The 22,432-nt window shown below is 36.6% G+C and overlaps 1 protein-coding gene across 3 annotated transcripts; it reads right to left on the bottom strand.

Moving 5' to 3' along the window:
* Positions 1-727: 727 nt before the first annotated feature.
* LOC110992902 (low-density lipoprotein receptor-related protein 4) lies at positions 728-20,755 on the bottom strand. Of its 3 annotated transcripts, none has more exons than XM_045633174.1 (35): positions 20,606-20,755; positions 18,289-18,472; positions 17,649-17,834; positions 17,314-17,432; positions 16,790-16,994; positions 16,384-16,513; positions 14,337-14,443; positions 13,691-13,850; positions 12,833-12,983; positions 12,454-12,764; positions 12,098-12,284; positions 11,756-11,909; positions 11,363-11,572; positions 10,439-10,620; positions 10,003-10,166; positions 9,786-9,923; positions 9,603-9,708; positions 9,315-9,465; positions 8,914-9,075; positions 8,140-8,352; positions 7,881-8,070; positions 7,711-7,807; positions 7,099-7,261; positions 6,823-6,956; positions 5,208-5,295; positions 4,494-4,599; positions 4,067-4,370; positions 3,446-3,774; positions 3,227-3,350; positions 3,056-3,150; positions 2,725-2,968; positions 2,286-2,541; positions 1,819-2,007; positions 1,540-1,694; positions 728-1,414 (listed from the first exon to the last, which is right to left on the bottom strand). In XM_045633174.1, exons 2-35 carry the CDS (start codon positions 18,383-18,385, stop codon positions 1,286-1,288), a joined length of 5,736 nt encoding a protein of 1,911 aa, XP_045489130.1. In that variant the 5' UTR covers positions 18,386-18,472; positions 20,606-20,755; the 3' UTR covers positions 728-1,285. The 3 variants fall into 3 exon arrangements, with proteins under 3 accessions (XP_045489130.1, XP_045489132.1, XP_045489131.1); XM_045633176.1 differs by having other exon boundaries at positions 728-1,145; XM_045633175.1 differs by having other exon boundaries at positions 7,711-7,801.
* Positions 20,756-22,432: the final 1,677 nt, after the last annotated feature.

The following is a 22,432-nucleotide window of genomic DNA, read 5'->3' as shown; positions in this document are numbered from 1 at the left end:
AAATCAAGCAAAACCAGATTCAAACAAAATATTTACATGAATTATTGTACACGGACAAAAATGTCACAATTAAAACTAATTATTTACAATTGATATTTTATTGTCACCATATTATCGTGGTGAATATATGCTAGAACTTAGCTTCTTCCACACGACGCCACTTTAGTCGAATTTGAACTAAAGGTACCGATTATTTCACTAAATACGTAATTAATATCAAATAATTATATTTAAAGCGTTTAGGATTCAGTTAGGGATGTTGGATGGCTTTTAACAGTGTTATAATGTATATGTAGAACCGACAATAAAAATTGTCTTAGCTGAAAGAGCAGGTATTATCATAATAATTATTAAATATTTCTCCAAGTCATAATTATTATGACTTGGAGAAATAGCGAGTGTAGCGCCGAGGGAAAAAGCATCAACGATGTAAAAACAATCACCGATGTATCGTATATTGTTAGACCGTATGTTTGTGAACGAAAAAATGATCTCAGATCCCATAAATTTCTGATCATAGCTTAAAAAACGTAAAAATCTAACAATACGGCTCGTCGCTCTCTCCCCGTGAGCCTCGGAGAGTCGAATGAGGAGCGCCTTGTACAAAAATAACACCAATTATTTCTCAATACCTTACAACTAAGATATTCTTATACCATTTGGGACTTGCGATATCGCGCTTACAAAACTCACCCTCGACAAGGTCCGGCTTGTGCGTTAATTCGATGGCGGATATCGCAGTCTGAAGTAGGCTTAAGGACACACATGCCTAAATACGTCTACTACGAAACGGACTACAACGTGAGATCATCGTTTCAGTTAGATAATACTAAGTACTCCATTTCTATCGGCTAAAATGTAGTTTTCACTTTTTAGGATAAAATTCCCGCAAACGGGACGTCGGACTTGGGTAATTGATACAAACGTTTGACACATTTATTTAACGATATAGGTATTTAGTAACAAGGAATACGAATATACCTACGTAGGTTTATATTCCAGTTAATCTTTGACGTATTTCACAGCAACACTGCCTAGTTTTAAACGTACTACGCTGTATCCATTCAGGAAGTCTACTGTTTTGTAATTCTAAAGGTGCGCGGCGCTAGTTTTGCAGGAGATGACTTGGAGACGGCCGGCAACACCTTTAACCAAATAAAAGTAGGAATAGTAGTTTCGTAAACAAATATTTTCGTGTCAATTTCGGCAATCTCCCGCAAAAGACTAAGGCTCGTAACACCTCTTTGACTACAATATCAAGCGAGTGCTAATTATGCCGAGCCGTTTACGCAAACGTGTGTAAGGTGACCGGTTCAAAGTCGTCGTGTGTGGGCGGCCTGACTGGCAAGTCTTCCTGGGCAGAAGGCGCCGCCAAGAGGCTGGTCCCTTCCTGGTACACGTTTGTGACGCGACTCTACAAAATAATTTAATTTAATCCATTGCAATTTAAAGAAAACTTTAGGTTTATTTTCAAGATTAATTTCCATTAGTGCTAAGAGACGAGTCAGGTGCTTACAAAAGTCAAAGCCAAAGCCTTACCTCCTGTTTCTCGTATCTGAAGATTCCTTGGAGGCGGTTAATCTTTTTTTCTTCTGAATTCGTTTGTTCATAATTCGGATTGTGGAAAGTGATGTGGCAGCTCGAGTCTCGGTGGGTTTCTTTCAATTCGCCGTCACGGTCTTTGAGCACACGTACTGTAATGCAACACTCAAAATAAACATCCAATCGAGAAGCAATACCTGCCGTATTGCTTCCTTTTAGAATCTTCTTTAACATAACATAACTGAAATTACAACCTCGGTGAGAGAGAATACTCACGACAAACAAAGCCAATAGCCACAGCTCCAATGATGATGACGACCACGATAGACACCCCGATGATTATGGCTCCGGTGTGAGATCGTGATTCTGGAGCGGGAGTGGCCAACTCGATATGTTCGTAGTCCATGTAATCGTAGTTAGGCGGGTAGTGAGAGGGCATACGGAGCTCCACCTTCTGTTTCGGTGCTGTGAATGGATCCTCATCAGTAACAATTATATGATCTTTAGTCTACGCTTCGTTAACATCGGTCGGAACAGACGCTTATGTTTATTTCCAGACGGTTTTACGCTAAATTTAGTTAGCAGCGAGTCATAATAAGCCGTTTGTAGTTGTATAATGTTTTATCGCATTTATTTATTTATCTAAGCAAAATAAGTTAAATATTTGAGCTACTCTTAGATATTAAAATAGAAAAGAATGTATTGAAAACATAATTCAATGGTTTATTAACATTAGAACGTACTTGTAGAACAAACGTAGTCGGAGTGGTCGGGGCAAGCGCATATGTAGTCGTGCCCTCTGAAGAAGCAGAAATGTGTGCACCCGCCGTTATCCTCCATGCACGGGTTCCAGCCGTGCTGCCGCTGGTGCGATACTGCCTTTATCTCCATAGCCATTTCAAAATTGGAGCTAACTGCTGTCACGTTCTTTCCTGTGTTCTTTTCTGCGCGCATCACGGCCTTCTTATTCCAATCCGTCCAATAGATAAATTCGCAAAACTGTAATAAAATTTCTTGAAAGAAAACGTTTTTATTTAAATAAAACGATAGTCTCGTCTACAGCAGTAATTTTAGTAGTAATTTGTACGAACTGAATGTCTCTCATCAGAAAGAAGTACTTAGAAAATTAAATTTTATGAATATGTAATTTTTTTCTTATTTGATAAAATAATGAATGACTACCTGGGTCATTCCGAAGGGGTTCTTTGCATCTGGCACAAGTTGAACGCGATGAAGACCGTTCAGGTCAGAAGTGTCGATCCTATTCTTCAAGGCGTCTGTCCAGTATAATCTTCGTTCTACGTAGTCAATGGTTAGTCCATTCGGAAAACCTAGATCATGGTCGACGATAATTTTCCTCGCGGTTCCGTCTAACGCCGCTCTTTCTATGCTAGGATTCTCTCCCCAATCGCTCCAGTATAAATACCTAAAAGGAGATTTCAGCAAATTAAAAGAATGAGAAATATAGGCGTATTGTTTCTTCATATATTGAAAAATATAACAGACAACAAACCCTTTTGCTGGAAACACAGCCACAGATCGCGGTTCATCTAGGCCTGACACTAGGACTTTTCTACTACTTCCATCCAGCTTAGCCACCTCCACCACCTTCGACAACATCACACAAGCAAGTCAGCAAACGTCAACTGGAGAATTAATGTAAGTAATACGAATATATAAACACCTTATATTTATTGTCAGTCCAGTACAAATTGTCAGCTATCCAGTCGACGGCGAGACCGTTCGGCGTCTCTAGGGTTGTGTTCACTATCATTTTGTTTTCTGTCATGTTTTCCATATTCAATGTCCTGTAAAGTCGTTGATAGCCATAGTTCATATAAACAATGCATTGCTGATGTAGAGTGAGATTTAAACGACAAACTTGTTTTAAACTGAGACTGACCTGATTTCATGAAGTTTAACATCAGTGTAGAATATTAGTTTCTTATCCCAATGAAAGTCTATCGCGATAGAGCTCTCCATGTGTTGTACAGGAATATTGATATCTTTTAACTCGGGAGTGTCGAGAGAAATTATCGTCATGCTGGTACGGGTGGCGAACGTGAGGAAGTTTTCCGGGTGCTTCTTGCAAATCTTGGGCTCCGGTGTCGTGTCGTTCTCGAAGAGCAATCCAGTGGGACATGCGCAGGAGAACCCGTGAGAGTTTCGAAGACACAGATGTGAACATCCACCATTGTTTGTGCCACAGACATTTTCCAGCTTGTAGTCACTCTTTAAATAAATAATGTCACAGAATGTACCAGGTTTATAAATAAAAAACATTCCCTAAATAATAATTACCGTTCGTATTCGTCTAATAGAAAATCTATAAAATCCAAAAGTAAAATACTACATTAAAGCCCATTCTGAGGCTTTAATTTTCATAATAATTTAGTGAGAGCGGCGCCTGGATTAGTTTTTCGAAATATAAAATAAACTACATAAAAGTGAAATAAGTTTTTAATAAGTTGTTCATTTTAATTCAAGAAAACTCAAGGTTTTAAATAATCTTTTTTAAAATTACCTGAATCGCTCGAATATCCATCAGTCCCTCGAGATTCTCCCGTATAATGATTTGGTCTTGCACATTATTCTTATCGGCTCTATGCAGAGCTTTAGTTTTCCAGTCAGTCCAATAGATGTACTGGCCCACAATAACGATGCCGTACGGGTATGGCACATTACTAAGAATGGTCCTTCGGGCCCATCCATTAAAGTCCGCGCTCTCGATAGTGTTTGCTTTAGCGTCGTTCCAATAGAGACGGTTTTCTAAGCGATCTACGGCTAGACCATTGGGCCATTCCACACTTTGGGATACAATTACACGCCTGGAAACAGTGGACCTCTAGTTGAATATGTATGTTTGCCTGATAGTTAGCTAGAAGGGGTTTGATATGGAAACCTAGTATTTTTATTGGTTTTCGGATGAACGCACTACGAAGCTAAAATACCTATGAGTTCCGTCCATGTCAGCTCTTTCAATCTTCGCCTCTGTTCCCCAGTCAGACCAAAACATGTAGCCTCGTTCGTAATGCAAAGCGATGCCGCGAGGAGAATCTGGAGAAACGCAAATTATAGTAGGAATAGATGTATTTTTATGATAAAGTAGAAATATATATTTACTAGCAGACTCGGCCACGCGTTGCTGTGGTTAAGGTTTTTTTTATAATATTACATAGTAGTAAACTATTCAAGGGAAACGGTAGGAGAACTTATGTGAAAGGTTGGTATTTTTAAAACAGCGCCATCTGTTGGAGTTGTGTCAAATTATAATTAAATAATTTGCAATAAAATAATATTGCAACTATAATTAAATATATAAGCTATCCTATCTCTTAAGTTGGACCAGACTGCTCACGGTGTGCCAATTTAATTTAAAATCGGTTCAGTAGTTTAGGAGTCCATCGCGGACAAACATCGTGATAAGAGATTTATTTATTAAGATTATAATTTAAGATTGTTGACTTATTATAGTTATTGGAGCGTGTAAGGCTCTAAGGTCTTGCATTTTAATCCTAGCTGTGCACATTTAGGTCTATGTGCGCAATAAACACTTGCTGAATTATTATTGTGTCAGGCACAGGTGGCGGATCGTTTACCTGCCTATATAATATATAATTTCTTCTCGTTCTTTCTACGTATATTAAAAAACAACCATCGTTTACCTAATCCTGTCCACACGAGTACTTTTCGATTAGAGCCATCTAGTTCCGCTACTTCAATGCTATTTCGACCTCCGTCAGTCCAATAGATCTAAGAAAAAAATGTAGACCGTAAATTTACTCACCATTAATACAGAAAAAACAAATTATATAATTTTTGCAGCAAAAATGGATGTTGGAATTAGCAATGCATGCAATCATTAGAACAAATAGTCAAAAATATTTTGGTATTGTATTGAATAGTCGTTTAACGTGGAAGCCGCATATTCACATTATTAAGACGTGCAAACTTTCTTCTATAATTCTATAATCTATAATTGGAGTGCTGTATGGTAGTCTGCGTTGCTTCCCAAAGTCTGTCCGAGTCATTTTATATAATATTATGGTAAAGTCACATATAGACCACTTTATCGCACTATGGGGCACTGCAGCACCTACCAATCGTTATAAAATACAAATTATACAAAATAAATTATTGAAGACATTATTCTATTGCGATTATTTGTCTGCAACTGAAAAACTATACAGAGATACCAAATTTATGAGTATTAACCAGTCATACGTTTCCAATATCTCAATTTTCGTATATTTTATCAAGAAATATTCATAAATTATGTTTAACACATATATGGATTAATAACGAAAAACTAAGTATTATATATAAAGGCACACAAATATTTAGTACATTGCCATACAGTTTAAAAGAAATAAAAGCTTTTAAGAAAATTAAAATATATACTACATATAAACACAGTATATAATAATAATAGCCTTTTTTTTTTCTTTTTTTTTTATCGGACATTTCGGCGTATTCTTTATTTTTATTTTTCGTAGATTGATTCTTTCTTCCATTTCTGCTTGTCCGCTTGCCAGGTGGCAAAGGCCTCCTCCATTCTGGGCTTTCTAAGGCCACTCTACCCCATGTTGTTCCCGCGACTTTTCTAATGTCGTCGTCCCATCTTTTTTGTGGTCTGCCTCTCTTTCTCTTTCCATCTCTTGGGTACCATTGTGTGACTATTTTACACAATTTATCCTTTCCCCTGATCATGTGACCTGCCCATTTCCATTTTTGTCTTCTTATTTTCAGAGCCACGTCCTGTAACGTCCACGTTCAAAAAAAAAAAAAAAACAAAGTAAGGAGTAGCGACATCAGAACACAGTATATACGTACATATAATTAACAACATACGTATAAAATATAAATTGATGGATGTATTTACAAAACATAATAAAGGCCTTTCTAGCATTTATTTATATCTGAGAACGAGAGCCTAAGAAATCATTGCTATTCAATAGTCAGAAAATGCATGTTGTAAATTGTAACATCAATGCGAGCTACCTGCACTTTTGTAAATAATATTGTACATAATGTTAGCAACTAATATTTTTTATTTTATATAGCTTATCTTCAGATAATTTCATAACACATGTACATAACTAACCAACTGTAAATGTTCTCGCTAAGTGAATATTAATTCTTTGAGAAATAAAGTATTTTTGCACCGAAAAGATAAAACCACCAAACGTCAATATATTTATTGTGTTTTGATCTTCTGTTAAGCCAAATGAGGCGTGTTCCACCTTAAAGACAAAGAACAGTCCTGACTTTTCCACTCACCTTCCTGCCCGTAGAGTCGATGGCGAGGCTGTCCGCCGTCTGCAGTCCTCGGGTGATGATGGTCTTGATCTGGGAGCCATATCTATCTCCGCGACGAATAACCCGCTCTGCGGTATCCGTCCAGTAAATCAGACCTTACAGATACAAAATTATTATTTTTTTAATTTAGTAAATGCACGCTACGCCACGGACGACCAGATACTGGACTTGATTCCAAGCTAAAAATATTTTCTGAGTTGTCCTCAAAAATCTAATTATTTAATAACAATATCTTACCAGTTTGATGATCGACATCGACTCCAAGAACATTTTTGAGTCCTCGGAATGGGAACACGACATCGACCAGGTACGGGACATCGAAGGAGACGAAGCGAATGTCTACGCGATGAGCGAATATCAGGAAATTGACTGGGCCATCCGCGCATCTTTTACCGTCCTCCTGTTTTATTTTATACGAATGTAATAAGTAAACAATAACCAACAACAGAAGCCAACAGGCATGCCATGGGCCGGATGGGATGGCGTTGATCCCTTGAAAGATGGGACGAGCTTTGGTGTGGGATGCTATTTGTGTTTACAAAGATACTTATCGTAGACACGTTTGCCCTGTCTCACCTCCCTCGGAGAAGCAAAAAAGCTGAGGCTGAGGAAAATAATAAACGGCTCAAATATATGAGTCTTTCCTCCAACTACGATTTTGTTCCCTTTGGAGTTAAGACTCCCGGGCCCGGGTTCATGTGCATAGGCTAATTAAAGATTTCATTTGGCGTCTGGTAGATATTGGCAATGACCCCAGAGCTGGTTCTAATTTTCTTTCTATTAATTATTTTTATTATGACTACTAATAATAATAATATAAATAATAAAATATATGTAAGACAAAATTACCAAAAGTTTTACTCCCGTAGGACACGCACACGTTCTTCCGTTGGGTTTCAAAAGGCAGAGATGAGAACAGCCACCATTGTTTCTGCTGCAACTGTAACTTAAAGTAAAGCTTAATGTTGTAATAAAAATTTTATCGTATTTTCGCACGTATTTTTTAAATATCTCCTCACCGGTTACTTCCACCCTTCCTGTCCTTGTGGAACACCCTAACGTCCATCAGTCCTTCGACGCCTGCGCCCAGCGTTCTGCGGTTCTTTCCGGTGAACTTATTCGCAGCTTGTATGGAGTTCGTGTCCCAGTCAGTCCAGAATACTTCGTCACCGTAAAGGTCGAGTCCGAAGGGATGTGGGAGGTGTTGGCCTACAAAAAACATTCTTGTTAAGTTTGTTGCTAATACCGGGTACAATTTGTCCTTGGTAAACGGCTTACCGATTAATACAGTACGTCCGGTGCCATCAAGGTTTGCGTACTCAATGGTACGGTTACCGTCCGTCCAGTAAATTCGATTGTTCGCCAAGTCCAGAGCCAGGCCGTTGGGCCACGTCATATCCCCGAATATCAAGCGTCTTCGATTACCGCCATCCATGTCTGCCTTCTCTATACACGGGTTTAGACCCCAATCTGACCAGTACATAACGCCACCTATAACAATATTATCTTATTGCTCAAACATGAACAGAATATTTAAAAAAATTAAAGTGTAAACTTTTCTAATTCTTATATATATTAACTAGATAGAAGAACTAAAAAAAGTTATGCAATGCTAAGTTAACAATTATGTACACTCCGCGACTTTATAATCGTTTTGGAAAATAATCATTTGTTCTTTAAACAAATAAATATGTTTTCACAAAATATTTCCCTTCTTAAAAAATATTATTTATAAATGTCAATACGTGATTAGATTATTGCGTTCTAGACTTTGCGTATTACCTAGAGTGATTTACATTTATTTTTAAATAAACAGCTTTCAACAGCTGCCCGCGCTGCGAAGATGTGAAGTGAAGTCAACAGACGCAACGGTGTGATTGCGCGATAATTAATATAAAATTCTTCTGCAAATGTAACGATGACTCTCGAACTCTAAACAATATAAATGCTATAGCTTTATCCTATAAAAAAAATACAAATTCTCGTGCTCTGCATTTTGTCTTCTATTAGTTTACGCATACGTATAATATAATATTGTCATGAGGAAGATACCTTTGGGATCGACTACGATGTCTCGTGGCTTGTCAATGTTCTCCCAAGCCAGAAGACTTCTCATGGTACCGTTTGAGTTGGAAACCTCTATCCTATTAGTGCCTGCATCTGTCCAGTACAACTTATCTGTTATCCAATCGTAGGCTAATCCGGCCGGAGATACTATAACGGAAAAATATCGTAAGCCACATCATTCTTTACCAATAAACCGATCTCAATCTACTTAATTTTTTCTGATTCCTTGTCACTGTGAAAAATATAATATATGTACCTTTCATTTTGACGTTACATACTTTTAATATATATATAGTTTTGACAAATAAATTTTGTTAAAAAATAATGTTTTTTTAGTCTGAATGTGTAGTTTTTACGTACGGTATTCCAGATATCTTCTAACTTACTTAAATTCGTGTTCACGACGACAGTCTGATTGGATCCATTAAGGTAAGCTCTATTTATGGTGTCTTTTTCCACGTCCGTCCAGAATATTCTCTTCCGGGCGTGATCCCAGTCGAGGGCGACCGCCGATTTGATCGAGTCCACCGGTATTACCTAAAATTGTAAAGGAATTAATAATATAATAATTAGCCCGAGGCGAGATACTTTTTTCAACTGATATTGTTTGCACGGGAATTATGTATATACTGGTTGTATATACATAAGAGAAACAAGTACTAAACAGTTCATACCATGTCCAAAGAGTCCATCTGTTTACGTGGATTCAGAAGTTTCAGTCGTATATCTTTTCTTCTTGCAAACAATAATAATTTCTCAGGTGTATCTTCACACGTGCGACTGAAACAAAAGAGAAATGAGCACTAATCCTTGATTTGCAAATAGGAAGAATCCAGTGAATACTATTAACAACGCACCCGTTAGATTTAAGATTGAAGCCGATCGGGCAGCGACAAGTGCATCCGCTACTGTTTGGGAGACAAAGATGTGAACAGCCGCCATTGTTAGAGCCGCAACGGTTCTTGTAGGTGGTCGACTGTCGTAAAGGGTGGTAACTGGAACAGAAGACACGTATTACACGTTTAGCCGCCTTTTTAGGCGATTTATAGTTTGTATTTGCAGTTTGATTTATACCTCTGTATGTCCATGGGCACTTGTAAGCTCGCGTGTATTGTCTGCATGCCCATGCCGGTTTTCTTATTGATAGTGGATATGCTCTTTGTGTGCCAGTCCGTCCAATAGATGGCGTCTTCAAATACCGTTAGTGCGAAGGGATGAGGTACACCTTTGCTTGTTATCTACGCGATAAAAAGGTTTTTAATTAGCAATTATATATTATTATAAGATAGTTTATGTGCGGAATAAAACCGGAAGTACCTACATATTATTGACTACTCATCTTAAAATCTTAATATAAAACTATGTCATTGTCATTGAGTTCAGTAAACCTAAGAGCAATATGCTTATTAAAAAACGATACCGTACTCAAAGTATATATTATATTTATATGAAACTGTGAAAGTATGTATCTTGAAGTTAAATGTGACCAATTCATTTAGCTAAAACAGACCCGTTTTCTATCTCTTCCATCAAACGAAGCCTTTTCGATGACGTGGTGTTTAGCATCTGCCCAATATATCTTGGACTCCGTGTAGTCGATAGTGAGACCATTAGGCCAAAAGATTTCGTCCACGATGACACTCTTGCGTCTGCTGCCGTCCATATCAGCCCGCTCGATTTTAGGGTGTGGACCTGGTAATTGAGAGCATTTCGTTTAAGCGTAAAAACTAACAGCATTTGAAAAGAGTGTACGACTACCTCTTAATTCCAAATTGAATATGGACTTTTTGTGACTCTTGCGACATCACCGCTATGGGTATTAAGTAGACTTGCAACGAATATTCGGTTACAATTCGGTATTCGGCCTATTCGGCTACTTTTATTATATTTCGCCGAATAGCTTACATATCAATCGGCCGAATACCGAATACCTTAATAATATATTTTGTAATAGAGAAATAATTGATAAAATTAAAAATTATTGAATACGTATTATATAAGTATATATTCATATTTTCATTACTGTTATGATCATTTATGTAGTCATTGGTACACAACACAGGTTCATCTTCTGAATTTAAAAAATGGAGGATTCTATGCGCATATTTGAATTATTGTGGTAATCAAAATTTCTCATTTCTTTTATAATCATACATTAAGTAGTCATGCAGTTTGTTAGGAATATACCGCGCTAGAAACAGCGGGCGCGCGGGCGATGAGTTCCTTGGAACAAAACGAAGGAGCGCGAAATAATGACGTCTGTACAAGTTTTTAGCGCTAAAATTCAGCCAAATACTTTTGCCTAATATTCGGCTATTCGGTCAAGGGCCTCGCCGAATATTCGGTATATTGCCGAATATACTATTCATTGCAAGTATTAAGAGAACTCTACATCCAGTTCAGAAGAAGTCAAATCAGGGTCAAACCGACTTACCCCAATCCGTCCAGAATACTAGAGCGTCTCCTGGATGTACAGCGATAGCCCTGGGTTTGTCTAAATCACTGGCCGCTAAAACCGCTCGCTGTAATCCATTTAACGTTGCCACTTCAACTCTTCGCGTCCCCGAATCCGTCCAGAAGAGAAGATCGTGAATCCAGTCAACCGCCACCCCGCTTGGTGTTTCCAATCCCCATCGTATCACATCTGTTAAATTCCACATATTTAACGTACGATTATGGAATCTAAACTAATATCCTAAACTGAACTGACCGCATCAGGTCAGTACAAGGAAAAGACAAAAATAAAATTTCAAATGATATTATAGAAATTTCATAATTACTCTGCACAAATAACTGATCAGTATTTTGAAAGTATCTGTAAAGCTACCTGTCATATTGTTGCTCTCTAAAGGCGCCACTCGGATGACCTTCATGTTGTTTTCAGTCCAAAAGAGTAATTTCTTTTTATAATGGTAGTCCAAGGCGACTGCATTGTGCAGTCCTTTTAGAACTGTGACGTAATTATCTCCGGATAACCACACCTTAGAATGTTGAAATATTTACATTTAATTAAACCGAATTTAGCGGTTAAATCTCTTAGTGAGTTTATTTAAACTCGCTAGTAGTAATTAACTTAATAAAATGCTACTTTCAATAAATAAGTTCATTTTAGTCTTATTTTTAAGCGTACATTTTCATTCAAATCATCTTGTCTACTTAATTGATTTACCTTGCGGACACCGATGCTGTTTGAAAATAGCAATGTAGGTGATTCTCCAGTTGCTTTACAAGAACGTTCGTCTGGTCGCAGTACATAGCCCGTCATACATCCACAGCGGAAGCTGCCTTGAGTATTAGAACACGTCTGGGAGCAAACTGGGTCCTGCTCGTACATACATTCGTCGATGTCTCGGCAACTATTATAAACATAAACAATTAGCGTGGTTTAGTATTTAATATTATATTTAATCATTTAGCGTAATTTAGATTTAGTACAACAAGCTAATCTGGCCAAACAAATGATACAAGAATGAAGCGTCGAATGTTTAAACTAAATTGGCCAAAATAATCATAAAATCTTCATACCTGTAACCGTCTTCATTCAGGAGATAACCAATAGGGCAAGAACATGCTGGTTTTCCATCATGAGTGGTGATGCATTCTCTCTCACATTTATCTCTTCCGGAACATTTTCGCTTCTTTGGACATTTTTCTTCATCGTCACCCTGAGGACAGTCCTTCATGCCGTCACAGACGTGTTTTCTGTTCACACAATTTCGGAACGCTGAATGTGTTTGTAACTTGCACATGTATTGGTCTTCTTCACAATTTACTTCACAATTTGTTTCGTCCTCACCATTGGAGCAGTCGCGGACGCCGTCGCATAACCAGGTTTTCTACAAACCCATGTTTGATTACATTCACGAAGTCATGAAATACTTAAATGATTCTCAGGAATTGTTACCGATATGCAACGCCTGTCCTCACACGTGAACTCGTCTGCAGTGCAGTTCCGTATTCCGAGTGCTTCGCAGTTGAGTTCGTCGTCACCGTCGGTGCAGTCTCTGTCCATGTTGCATCGCCAACTCTTAGGGATGCATCTTCCATCGTTGCACCTATTTTATATTATTTGCAAACTTATTTGTTTCTAAAACTGTACGATTTATTAGTCCGTGATAAAAAATTGTACCTATAAATAATGCTTTTATAAATTTATTCTGTAGTGTTTGTAAGTTAGAAATTTTATTTTTGCATGCTGTACCCCATATGTCAATTAGATATATGAAATGTGGCTTGACTAAACAATTATAAATTAAATGACGTACGGATTGAGGAATACATTTTGGTATTGACCAAAATCTGCCTATAAGTGATTTTATTTTGGTAATTATGTGTGATATATAAAAGTTCCACTTTAAATATGTATCTATTCTAAGACCCAGATATTTTTCCCATTTTTTGTTAGTGATTTCAACATCTTAAACTTTTAACGGTTGAAAGATAGGAATGATTTTTTTTTTGCTCTGAATATTACATAAGATGTTTTTGAGATATTTATAGCTTTAGCACATTTTGTTGAAATCAATAAGATATAGAATTTAGGTCTGCCTGTGCATGAGTAACCATAATCTGGATATTTATACCGGAATAAAATAAGCTGGTGTCATCAGCGTAGAGAGTGATTTGGCCATGTAAACCGAGCTCGTGAATGTTATTAATATATATTAAAAATAACAATATCTTATCGCTATTAATAGCAAATGTAACTTATGAACACCGAACCACCAAGGAAGCAGGTAAAATAAAGAACTAGTCAACTTACTTATACTCGGTGGTTTTGCAATTTCCAGGCAGAAGAGGGCAAGAGTCCTCATCGGTCCAGTCACCACAATCGTTGTCACCGTCGCAGCGGAAGTCTTTACGCACGCACTTGCCATTGTCGCACTGAATTTCGTTTTCGCCGCATCGTAAGAGATCGACAGCTATACACATTACATTAATTTAATAACGTATTAAATTTATCTACTTGGCAACAACTTAAGAGCATATTTGGAATCTTCATCTCTCAAGTGGGTGGAGCAGCATCGTTTTCCATGCTGAAATTATAGCGTGCCCCATACACTTATCTTAAAAAAGGCCTTCTGTGCGTTTGTTGATTTTTAAAGCATTATCTTGGAATGCCGCCTTGGTAAAATGGTACTTAAAAATATATTTTAACGATAATCTTTAAAATAAACTAGTATTTTGATGAAAACTACAATAATTTCGTAGGAACCTTAAAAAGTAATAAAACCACTGTTGAACTATCGCGGTTTAGAAGTAGGTTAGTATGTGTCCGTTAATCAATCAAAAAATCTAAATAAAAAATATTCTAAAATCTAGTTTATCTACATTTTGACAGATGGTATGAATCCTTTTTGTTGGTGTTCTGTTTTGCTGCGTTTCACATAATCAGCAAACAAACTTACGACAATGGATCTCGTCCGAGTCGTCAGGGCAATCGGCCTCCTTGTCGCATCGCCAATGAAGAGGAATGCAGTCGCCCGATATACACATGAACTGATTGTCTCTGCATCTAGACACAACACAAAAGTAACTATTACTTTAATCATGTCTTGACGCTCTGTATCAGTCCTGCTCAAAGACTTGTTAAGTGTTTAAGGGGGTTCCTAATGTACAATAAGTAAAAACAAGTACATTTTGATATAAATGCATTGTATACATACTTTTGTAACAATTGTACGAAGGTATGCAATTTTTGGTAATTAATGTAATGAGATAATGCGTACGTAAGTACGTACTTAACTAAAAATAACTCTACTCTACGACGGTCAAGGAATGTTGTTGCTAAGTAAAGGAAATTCTATTTCCAACAAAGACTTTATTCAATTAAAATAGTACACGCTAACGTCAAGCGATCCTAAGAAATAACATAATTAAAAACGGTTTGTTTCAATACATCGCTCGCCCACGGAAATGGATATAATGGGTCGGGATGGCGCAAGGCTTGTGTGGGCGCGTTGCCATGGTGACGGGACTCCCGCCCGCCCCGGCGCGTCCCCTCGCCACCCGACGCATTATCGATCCGCCCGGTGCAGGCTAGCCCCGATTTTAACGATACCTCACAAACGGTTTCAGAATCATCTTATTGCACTTCAGACGTAGACTTTAATAGATCTTGTAATGTTTCATAATTTAAACAATATATTTAATTAATCAGACGGCATTTTTCACTAAGTACCTAATCTGCGACTGTCATTTCGAATCCGTGCTTTTTTATATATTTATTCAAACTAATTTCTTACTGAAATAGAACGATTAACTTGTTCCAGTACATACGTGGTTCAATGCACAGCCTTATTAGATTAGATTATATTTTTTTTATTAAGAAAAAACATTACAAAGTGTATGTACACTTCATAACATGTTTAAACCTGATTCCATAAAGGTATAGAGTCAGATCGTTCTATTTAAATACTAATTGAAAATATATTTATCGAAATTACGTAACTGACGAAGGCAACGAAGGATAAATCACGTAATGTATGCAAAATAAATCTATTGACGTAACTCGACGTCGCCGAGATCCCCATCAATGGGATTATTTCCATCTCGGCAACCATTACCATACTACAGAGTACAGTGGATAGTTTTTAGTATTAATCAACCCTTGAAATAAAACGCATTCTTCACTTACGGTTAAAAAATAAAAATGAAATATGTTTATTATATATGGAATATGAGATACAGATATCACTTATTAAACGCATTAAATTTTAACCGGTAGGCATCCCTACTACGAAAGAAGGCATGAGAGTGGAGGTTTTTCGACTTTCGTCCACCGCGGACTTTAATTTGTATAAATTAATAATACTTTTCGGTTATAAAACCCTTCCATTATGAGGAGGGCAAATAGTGGTTGTCAAGCGATCTCTTTCAGACTGCATTAATAAGACTGTCAATCCAAAGGGTTGACGACTGTGAATGCTTGCAAGGAGATATAGATAGAGTATGTGAGTGGAGCAATAAAAATAAGCTCCAATTAAATATAAACAAATGTGCAATGGTGACATTTCGTCATCATGAGTACAACGTGTCAGGGGTGATACTCAAGCGGGAAACGTCGGTAAGAGATTTAGGAGAGAAGAAGGCCTAGGTTATTTGCGATAGCAGTCTATTGCACAGATCCCCGTTATCCAGGACGTTGCGCCTACTGAATGCTGTCTCCGACACTATCGACATATTTGTATGTTCGCAGAGTTTATTCACAGTAGCGATATTGTATATGTGTTTAATTTTTATGTACATTATTATATTTTATCAAATGTTTCTCGACATTTTCGTATTGGCATAGGCTGTAAGGATTAATGTGTGATATTGTAATGTAATACACATTAAAAACACAACAATCTGAAAGAAATTTCAATCAAGAAATAGAAATAACAAATTCAAGGCCTTACTAATCAGATAAGGCCGGCACCCTTTTTTCTTTATTATTCTTGATAATTTCCTTACTTGTCTTTTGAGCAATGATTTTCATCCGTGTTGTCGCGGCAATCGTTGTCTCCATCGCAGACCCACTCTTTATGAATGCATAATCCGTTGGTACACGAGAACTGCGCTTCGGTACAGTTCAAGTCTGAACCTAGTGTAAGTAAAAAATCATTGAAACATTTACAATTTCAATAAGCACGCAGTGACACAGAAGTCGTGAAGATAGAAATGTGAGTTATAGGAGAGCAAATTATGTTTCCATAATAACCAAACCAAGTAACACGTTCCTAAGGTTTATTTTTTATTAAATACCGATTGCCTGTGTTGCAATCAAAATATATTGGTAGTACAAAACTACGAGAAACCCACGGCTTCAGAGTAAAATACAGTGTTAATATGTAATAAAAAGCAGTAAAAAAACAGTCACCACAATGAGTCTCATCGGAGAAGTCACCGCAGTCATTGTCCCCATCGCAGAGCCAATCAAAGGAGATGCAGACATTGGTGCCGTGGCAGAGCGTGCGGTTGTCCTGTTCATCGCATGACCTGCTGCAGCCGGCTTCATCTTCGTTGTCCTTACAGTCCGTATTGCCATCGCACCGCTTTTCGAGCTCGATGCAGGTACAGGATGCCTGAGTTCATAAATCATGAAGCAAACGTATGTCAACGTTTAAAAGACTAGTTAATTGTTCAAGTGGTAACTAATGTTACACAGATTAAGCGAAGTGCCGCAACTGGCCATACTCTTCGAGTTCTGTTTCAGTAATATAAAGCACAATAATCCAATAATTTTAACATCATATTAGAAAATGGAGAGAATTGCGAATGCACTAAATATGCCACAGGTATAAACTATTGTTATACTTAACCACGGTAACATAGGTATACGATATAGATTGGAAATTTGTATATTTTTATAAGATTTAGTAAAAATAAGACATGAAAACATACCTGACAAGCGAAATATTCTTTGGTACATGGCACATGGCATCCACCGTCATCAGCTCCATCATCAATATCATCGGCCACCACGTAAGAATCCCTCGGATTTATGTAAACTCGTCCAATAGCTGTAAAGGCGTTACTTTATTATGGTGCATAAATACTTTTGAAAATTTATGGGTTTCTTTATTTTAATTACCCCAATAATATTAACAGAAGCAACTTGCTTCAACTACAGAAATCTTGCTGTTATATTGATGATCTTATATCGGGTTTGTAAACACTGACTGGCCGAGACGATTGAGGTGAGAATGCAATAATTATGTCCATCTAACAATACTCACGGTGCCAAGCATCCACTCGCGTATACGGATTGTGAGGTCTTATTCCAGGGACCTGCATAGGCCCCGGTATTCCAATATTGGGCGGTTGGTACGGTGGCACACGCCCCACCGAACGAGTGTCCGGCGCCGGAGGCTCCAAAGATCCATTAGTGTAACGACTGTGAGGTATCGCGTCATCACAAGAGCCTAACAAACAAAGTAACCCTTATGATTAACATATGGAATGGTGCATAAAATGCGGCGGATTTTACTACATTTAAGTATGCTTCATTGATGCCTGAACATAGGCAATCTGGCCGGACATTAAACATTGAAAAATTAGGTTTTAAGACATTTATTCTCATAATAGACAATAGTTACATGAGAATACTTATATGCTAAAGATTTATCACGTCGTGGGTCATTGACGAGCTTGAAGGATGAATTAGCCAAGAAGATCTTAGGTGAACTTTTCTTTCCGTAGATAACTGGGATCACTCAATAGATGGTCTTTTGATCTTAATTTAAATATTGCTAGGCTGCCTACACTTTTTATATTTTGTGGGAGTCTACTATACAGTAGCACTCAAACATACTATTTATAAAGGCAACGCCTGAGCTAATTTTACCTTAACTACATATGATAAACATTTTAACTCACCGGTGTGGACTATGAATACCGCAACTATGTTGAGAATTAACATTTGTTGGGACAGCATTGTAAAAGCTGAGAAGTCGACAATTCCACAGGGCACCATCTAAGTGACCTGGTCGCGCTCAATTTCGTGTAATCTATGTCTCGGAGAGTCTAACATGGCTCGCTTTATTCCAATGCTTCGGACCTCCTATTGAACATACAAAATGCACTGTTTACTGAAATATAATCTGTTTTCCAAGATTCAGTTCAGCCGGAACAAAGTAAATATACGATCACTAAATATAATTTCAACTTGTCAAACATTGCGCTTCGCATCAGCAAAACGGCTCGTGCGATCAGCCAAGATCATCAGAAGCATTTAATAAACAAAATTTTATCTTTTCACTTTTTACATTTTATTTATCACAGTATGAAATTATATACGAATAAAGGTACCTCAACTAATCCTAATATATACCAAAAAATGTAATATAATTAAATCATAATCCAATTAACACTATTTAATTCAAATATGGCTAAAAGTAGGTATTTTTCAATATACTTTTAGTTACACAGTAGTTCTATTTTTATCTCGACGTATCTAATTTGATGTCGAAGACAGAAATATCTTATAACTTAATTCATAATAACGATACTGACGTCATTGTGTGGGTGAACTGAATTTATATCAAGTGAAATTGTATAATGAGATTGTATTATATATTAAATAAAAAGTATGTATACAGTGGATGCCATCATAGAACCTTCATCCCCTGAATCTACTTCGACTTAAAATAGAGATTTTCGCATTTGTTTCGTTGATTGATTAACTTTCTAGATACGTAATAGCTAGACTCACGTTGTTTTTTGGGCTTTATATAATGATGAAAATATATATTAAATAAAGATATAGCAATCCGCCCATCATATTCTTCAAGGTTGGTATCAATTTTGTAATAAGAAACATTAACGGCGTAGGAATTCTTTAATTGACTAATATAATTATGAGTTATATATTTAAGTATTCAAAATGAACATCCCACTTTTGTATTCCACCCCTTGACAAGTAAAGTGGTGGTGGTTTTTGGGAACGTTGGACTGAATCTAGAATCGGGTTAGACTTGCCGTACGGTATTAAAATTGCAGCGCAGTTTTCTAACGGTTACATATTTCTCTCGAGAGAGACGTAACTGAAATAGTACCCGTGAACATAATAATGAGGAGAGAGCATTGTTTGAAGTATAGTATTGTATAAATTAATGTTATTCATACTTTATTATAATTGTGTATGGCCATATGCACGTGAAAGCGAAGATTGACGAAATTCATCTGTACGTGAGAACCAAACGGCAAATAAAAATATGGCAAAAAGCTTAAGATATAAGCAGCCATTTTGAAGATTGAAAATCCTGAATCTCGACAGTGGGCATGCGCAGACTAAGCGCTACTTGTTGATCCCGATTCCATTCACTACGCACAGCCTCGCGCATTCTACGCCGTAACTTACAAATTTCCATAAATTATTATCTCACGTTTTTTCCAATTGATTACATTATTCTACCTCAAATTTCGCGAAAAAATTTTCTACATAGTATTCTTTTGAGTGTTTCACGTGGCGTATTTAAGAAATGATATTTATCCATGCATGGCTGTTACAGTAAAGTCGATTAACGTAAATTTTCAATAAGATAAAATTCACATTCATAGGGCGTCCGACTTAAAGTATCGAATCGCCTAAAACGCTCTCGACGATAATGTCGTCTTTGTATGCACTTAGGTCTATTTTACATTTGTATCAGTATGTATACAAGTATATGAGTATTTAGCATTGTAATATTTAATATTTTATACACATTACATATATTATACATAGTTAAATAAGCATTGATTTGATCTCGTAAATAAAATGTTCATTTACATTTTTGTGGGGGGAAAGCCGTTTATAGGTTTAGCATAGTTTTCTAAATTTGTGATTTAAATCAAAATAATGTAATAAGATATAGCATCATTTAAATACAAGCAAACCGGTCGATCAATACGGCTCAGAGGCTGCGCGGGTGTTCATCCCCCTCCCCTCCGCCACCCGAACTCCGCCGCCCACGGATGTGACCGTGAAAATTTTATGCGACGCCAATTTTAAAATTATAAAACATTAAGAGTTATTTACATTGAACATTATACTCAAATAGCCGACAATATTTTTTTCAAGTACACTAACTTAGTTTCTCTCGGTTTATTTAAATAGTGTTTAACGTTACTGATTATGATTATAGTTAGATAAATTTAAAACGACATATTCCGTTATATACATATCAGTCGATTTCGGGTACGCAGTACATACCTTTCCTTTAACCACAAAAGCACAAGTAAGACATTATCCACACAAAATCACAAAACAGTTTTCCAGTGTCAGAATCACTGAAATCTTGGTTTTAATGAACAATTGAAACTTAGTTATTCGGGCACTTACGCTGACGCGTTCCTCTCCGTAACGAGGAAGGTACTGAGTGATCTGGAACCTTACCCGCCCGCCCTGCGCCTTGCGCCCCGCGGTCTGCGCTACATCGATGAATGGACCGCCCGCCCCAAGCTATACCTATTTAAAGTATAACACTCGCCTACATTTGTATTATATCGTCTACTGAGAATAACATTCGATGGAAATAGACCAGCTTACGGCAGCCATGTTCGGAGAACTTAAAGTTATTTAGAAAAACTATAAAAGCCACTCAGACATACTTTAGACTGAAATAAGAAGACCAGAAATACGTACTTTACTAATATTGTTTTTTTTAATTCAACATATTGTATTTAATTAAATTACTAGCTCAAACAACATTAAATACTACAAAACCTTTCAAAAATTAGTATACCCATCAAATATTTCTATAAATAACAAAAAAAAATGTATTCGGCTGCATTACATAACTTTTATAACAAATCCTTACTTAACTATTAAATATATTTAATATATCTAATGAATAATATTAATTACTTTTGGTGCGTAATTTAATTTGGCTGAAGTAGAATAAGTAGTAAAATGTCAATCCAAATAGAGAGATGTAAATAAGTGACGAATTTAGTTATATGAAAATATGTACAAGTTAAAAAAGAACAAAAAACGCAAAAGATATGTTTAATGACATCTAGAGGAATATTTTAGTATCTATCACCTTTAAGCTGTGTAAGTATTTCCACATCAACCCACTATTGTTGGAGGTATATTGCAAAACAACTTTGAAAATCTCGAAGGACTAATTTCACTATTTCATACAAAGATGTCTCTGATTGAAATCTCGTGTTTTTACCAATAAATAACTGAAACATTTGATACTGTCTAACGAACCATAAGAAAAGCAACACGGGTATAATACAAGCAACATCAGTTGATCATGATCGTTTTTAAGTACATGTTGTAGATATGACGGTGATGAGTAATAATAATAACGCATATGCAACAATAGACAGATCCACCTCCTCCCATTTTTACGGGTACGATCAATGGTTTGCTAAAAGCCTTTGCTGATATTTCCGCCATTTTGGATTTTTATAGGTATAAGTAAAATATGAAAATAATAGAATTCAGTTCAGTTGAGTTCTGCGTTATCATTTTATGATGAAAATAAAATTTATATGACTTAAAATAATGCGTCATCTATTATGAGCCTTGGACCACTTGTAAGCTGTAGGCCATTTTTGTAAGAACTCAATATTTGGCCATACCAACTTTATATATCCTAGAAGCGGTTATAACTGTAAATAAAAATAGGTAAAAAAAACTTTTTAAGATTAACGGTTTTATGTTAAACATACATTGCAATGTTTAAGATAAATGTACTAAAAACCAAAATATAATAAAATAGATACAGTCGTGGGAATTATAAACATATGCATAGACTAGACTAAAATAAAACTATGGGGCACATCAAATTGTCTACAAATTATCGACGTGCGATAGAAGAATCGTTTAATTCGTCGTTAAAATAGGCAGTTGACCCGCAGACGGTGAGGAAATTACTTACTTTTTTCTTGCTCATGGAAATTTCAATAGTTATACACTCCATGTAATGGGGCATCTCCATTCAATTTGTAGACAATTGACGTTTATAGTATATTGTATTCTGCTTGTTGAGCCCTTTCATTTGATACCCATATTGATGGGATTGAT

The sequence above is a fragment of the Pieris rapae genome, chromosome 22 (assembly GCF_905147795.1).
Source record: "Pieris rapae chromosome 22, ilPieRapa1.1, whole genome shotgun sequence".
Taxonomy (NCBI): Eukaryota; Metazoa; Arthropoda; class Insecta; order Lepidoptera; family Pieridae; genus Pieris; species Pieris rapae.
This window is presented reverse-complemented; position numbering and strand designations above follow the sequence as displayed.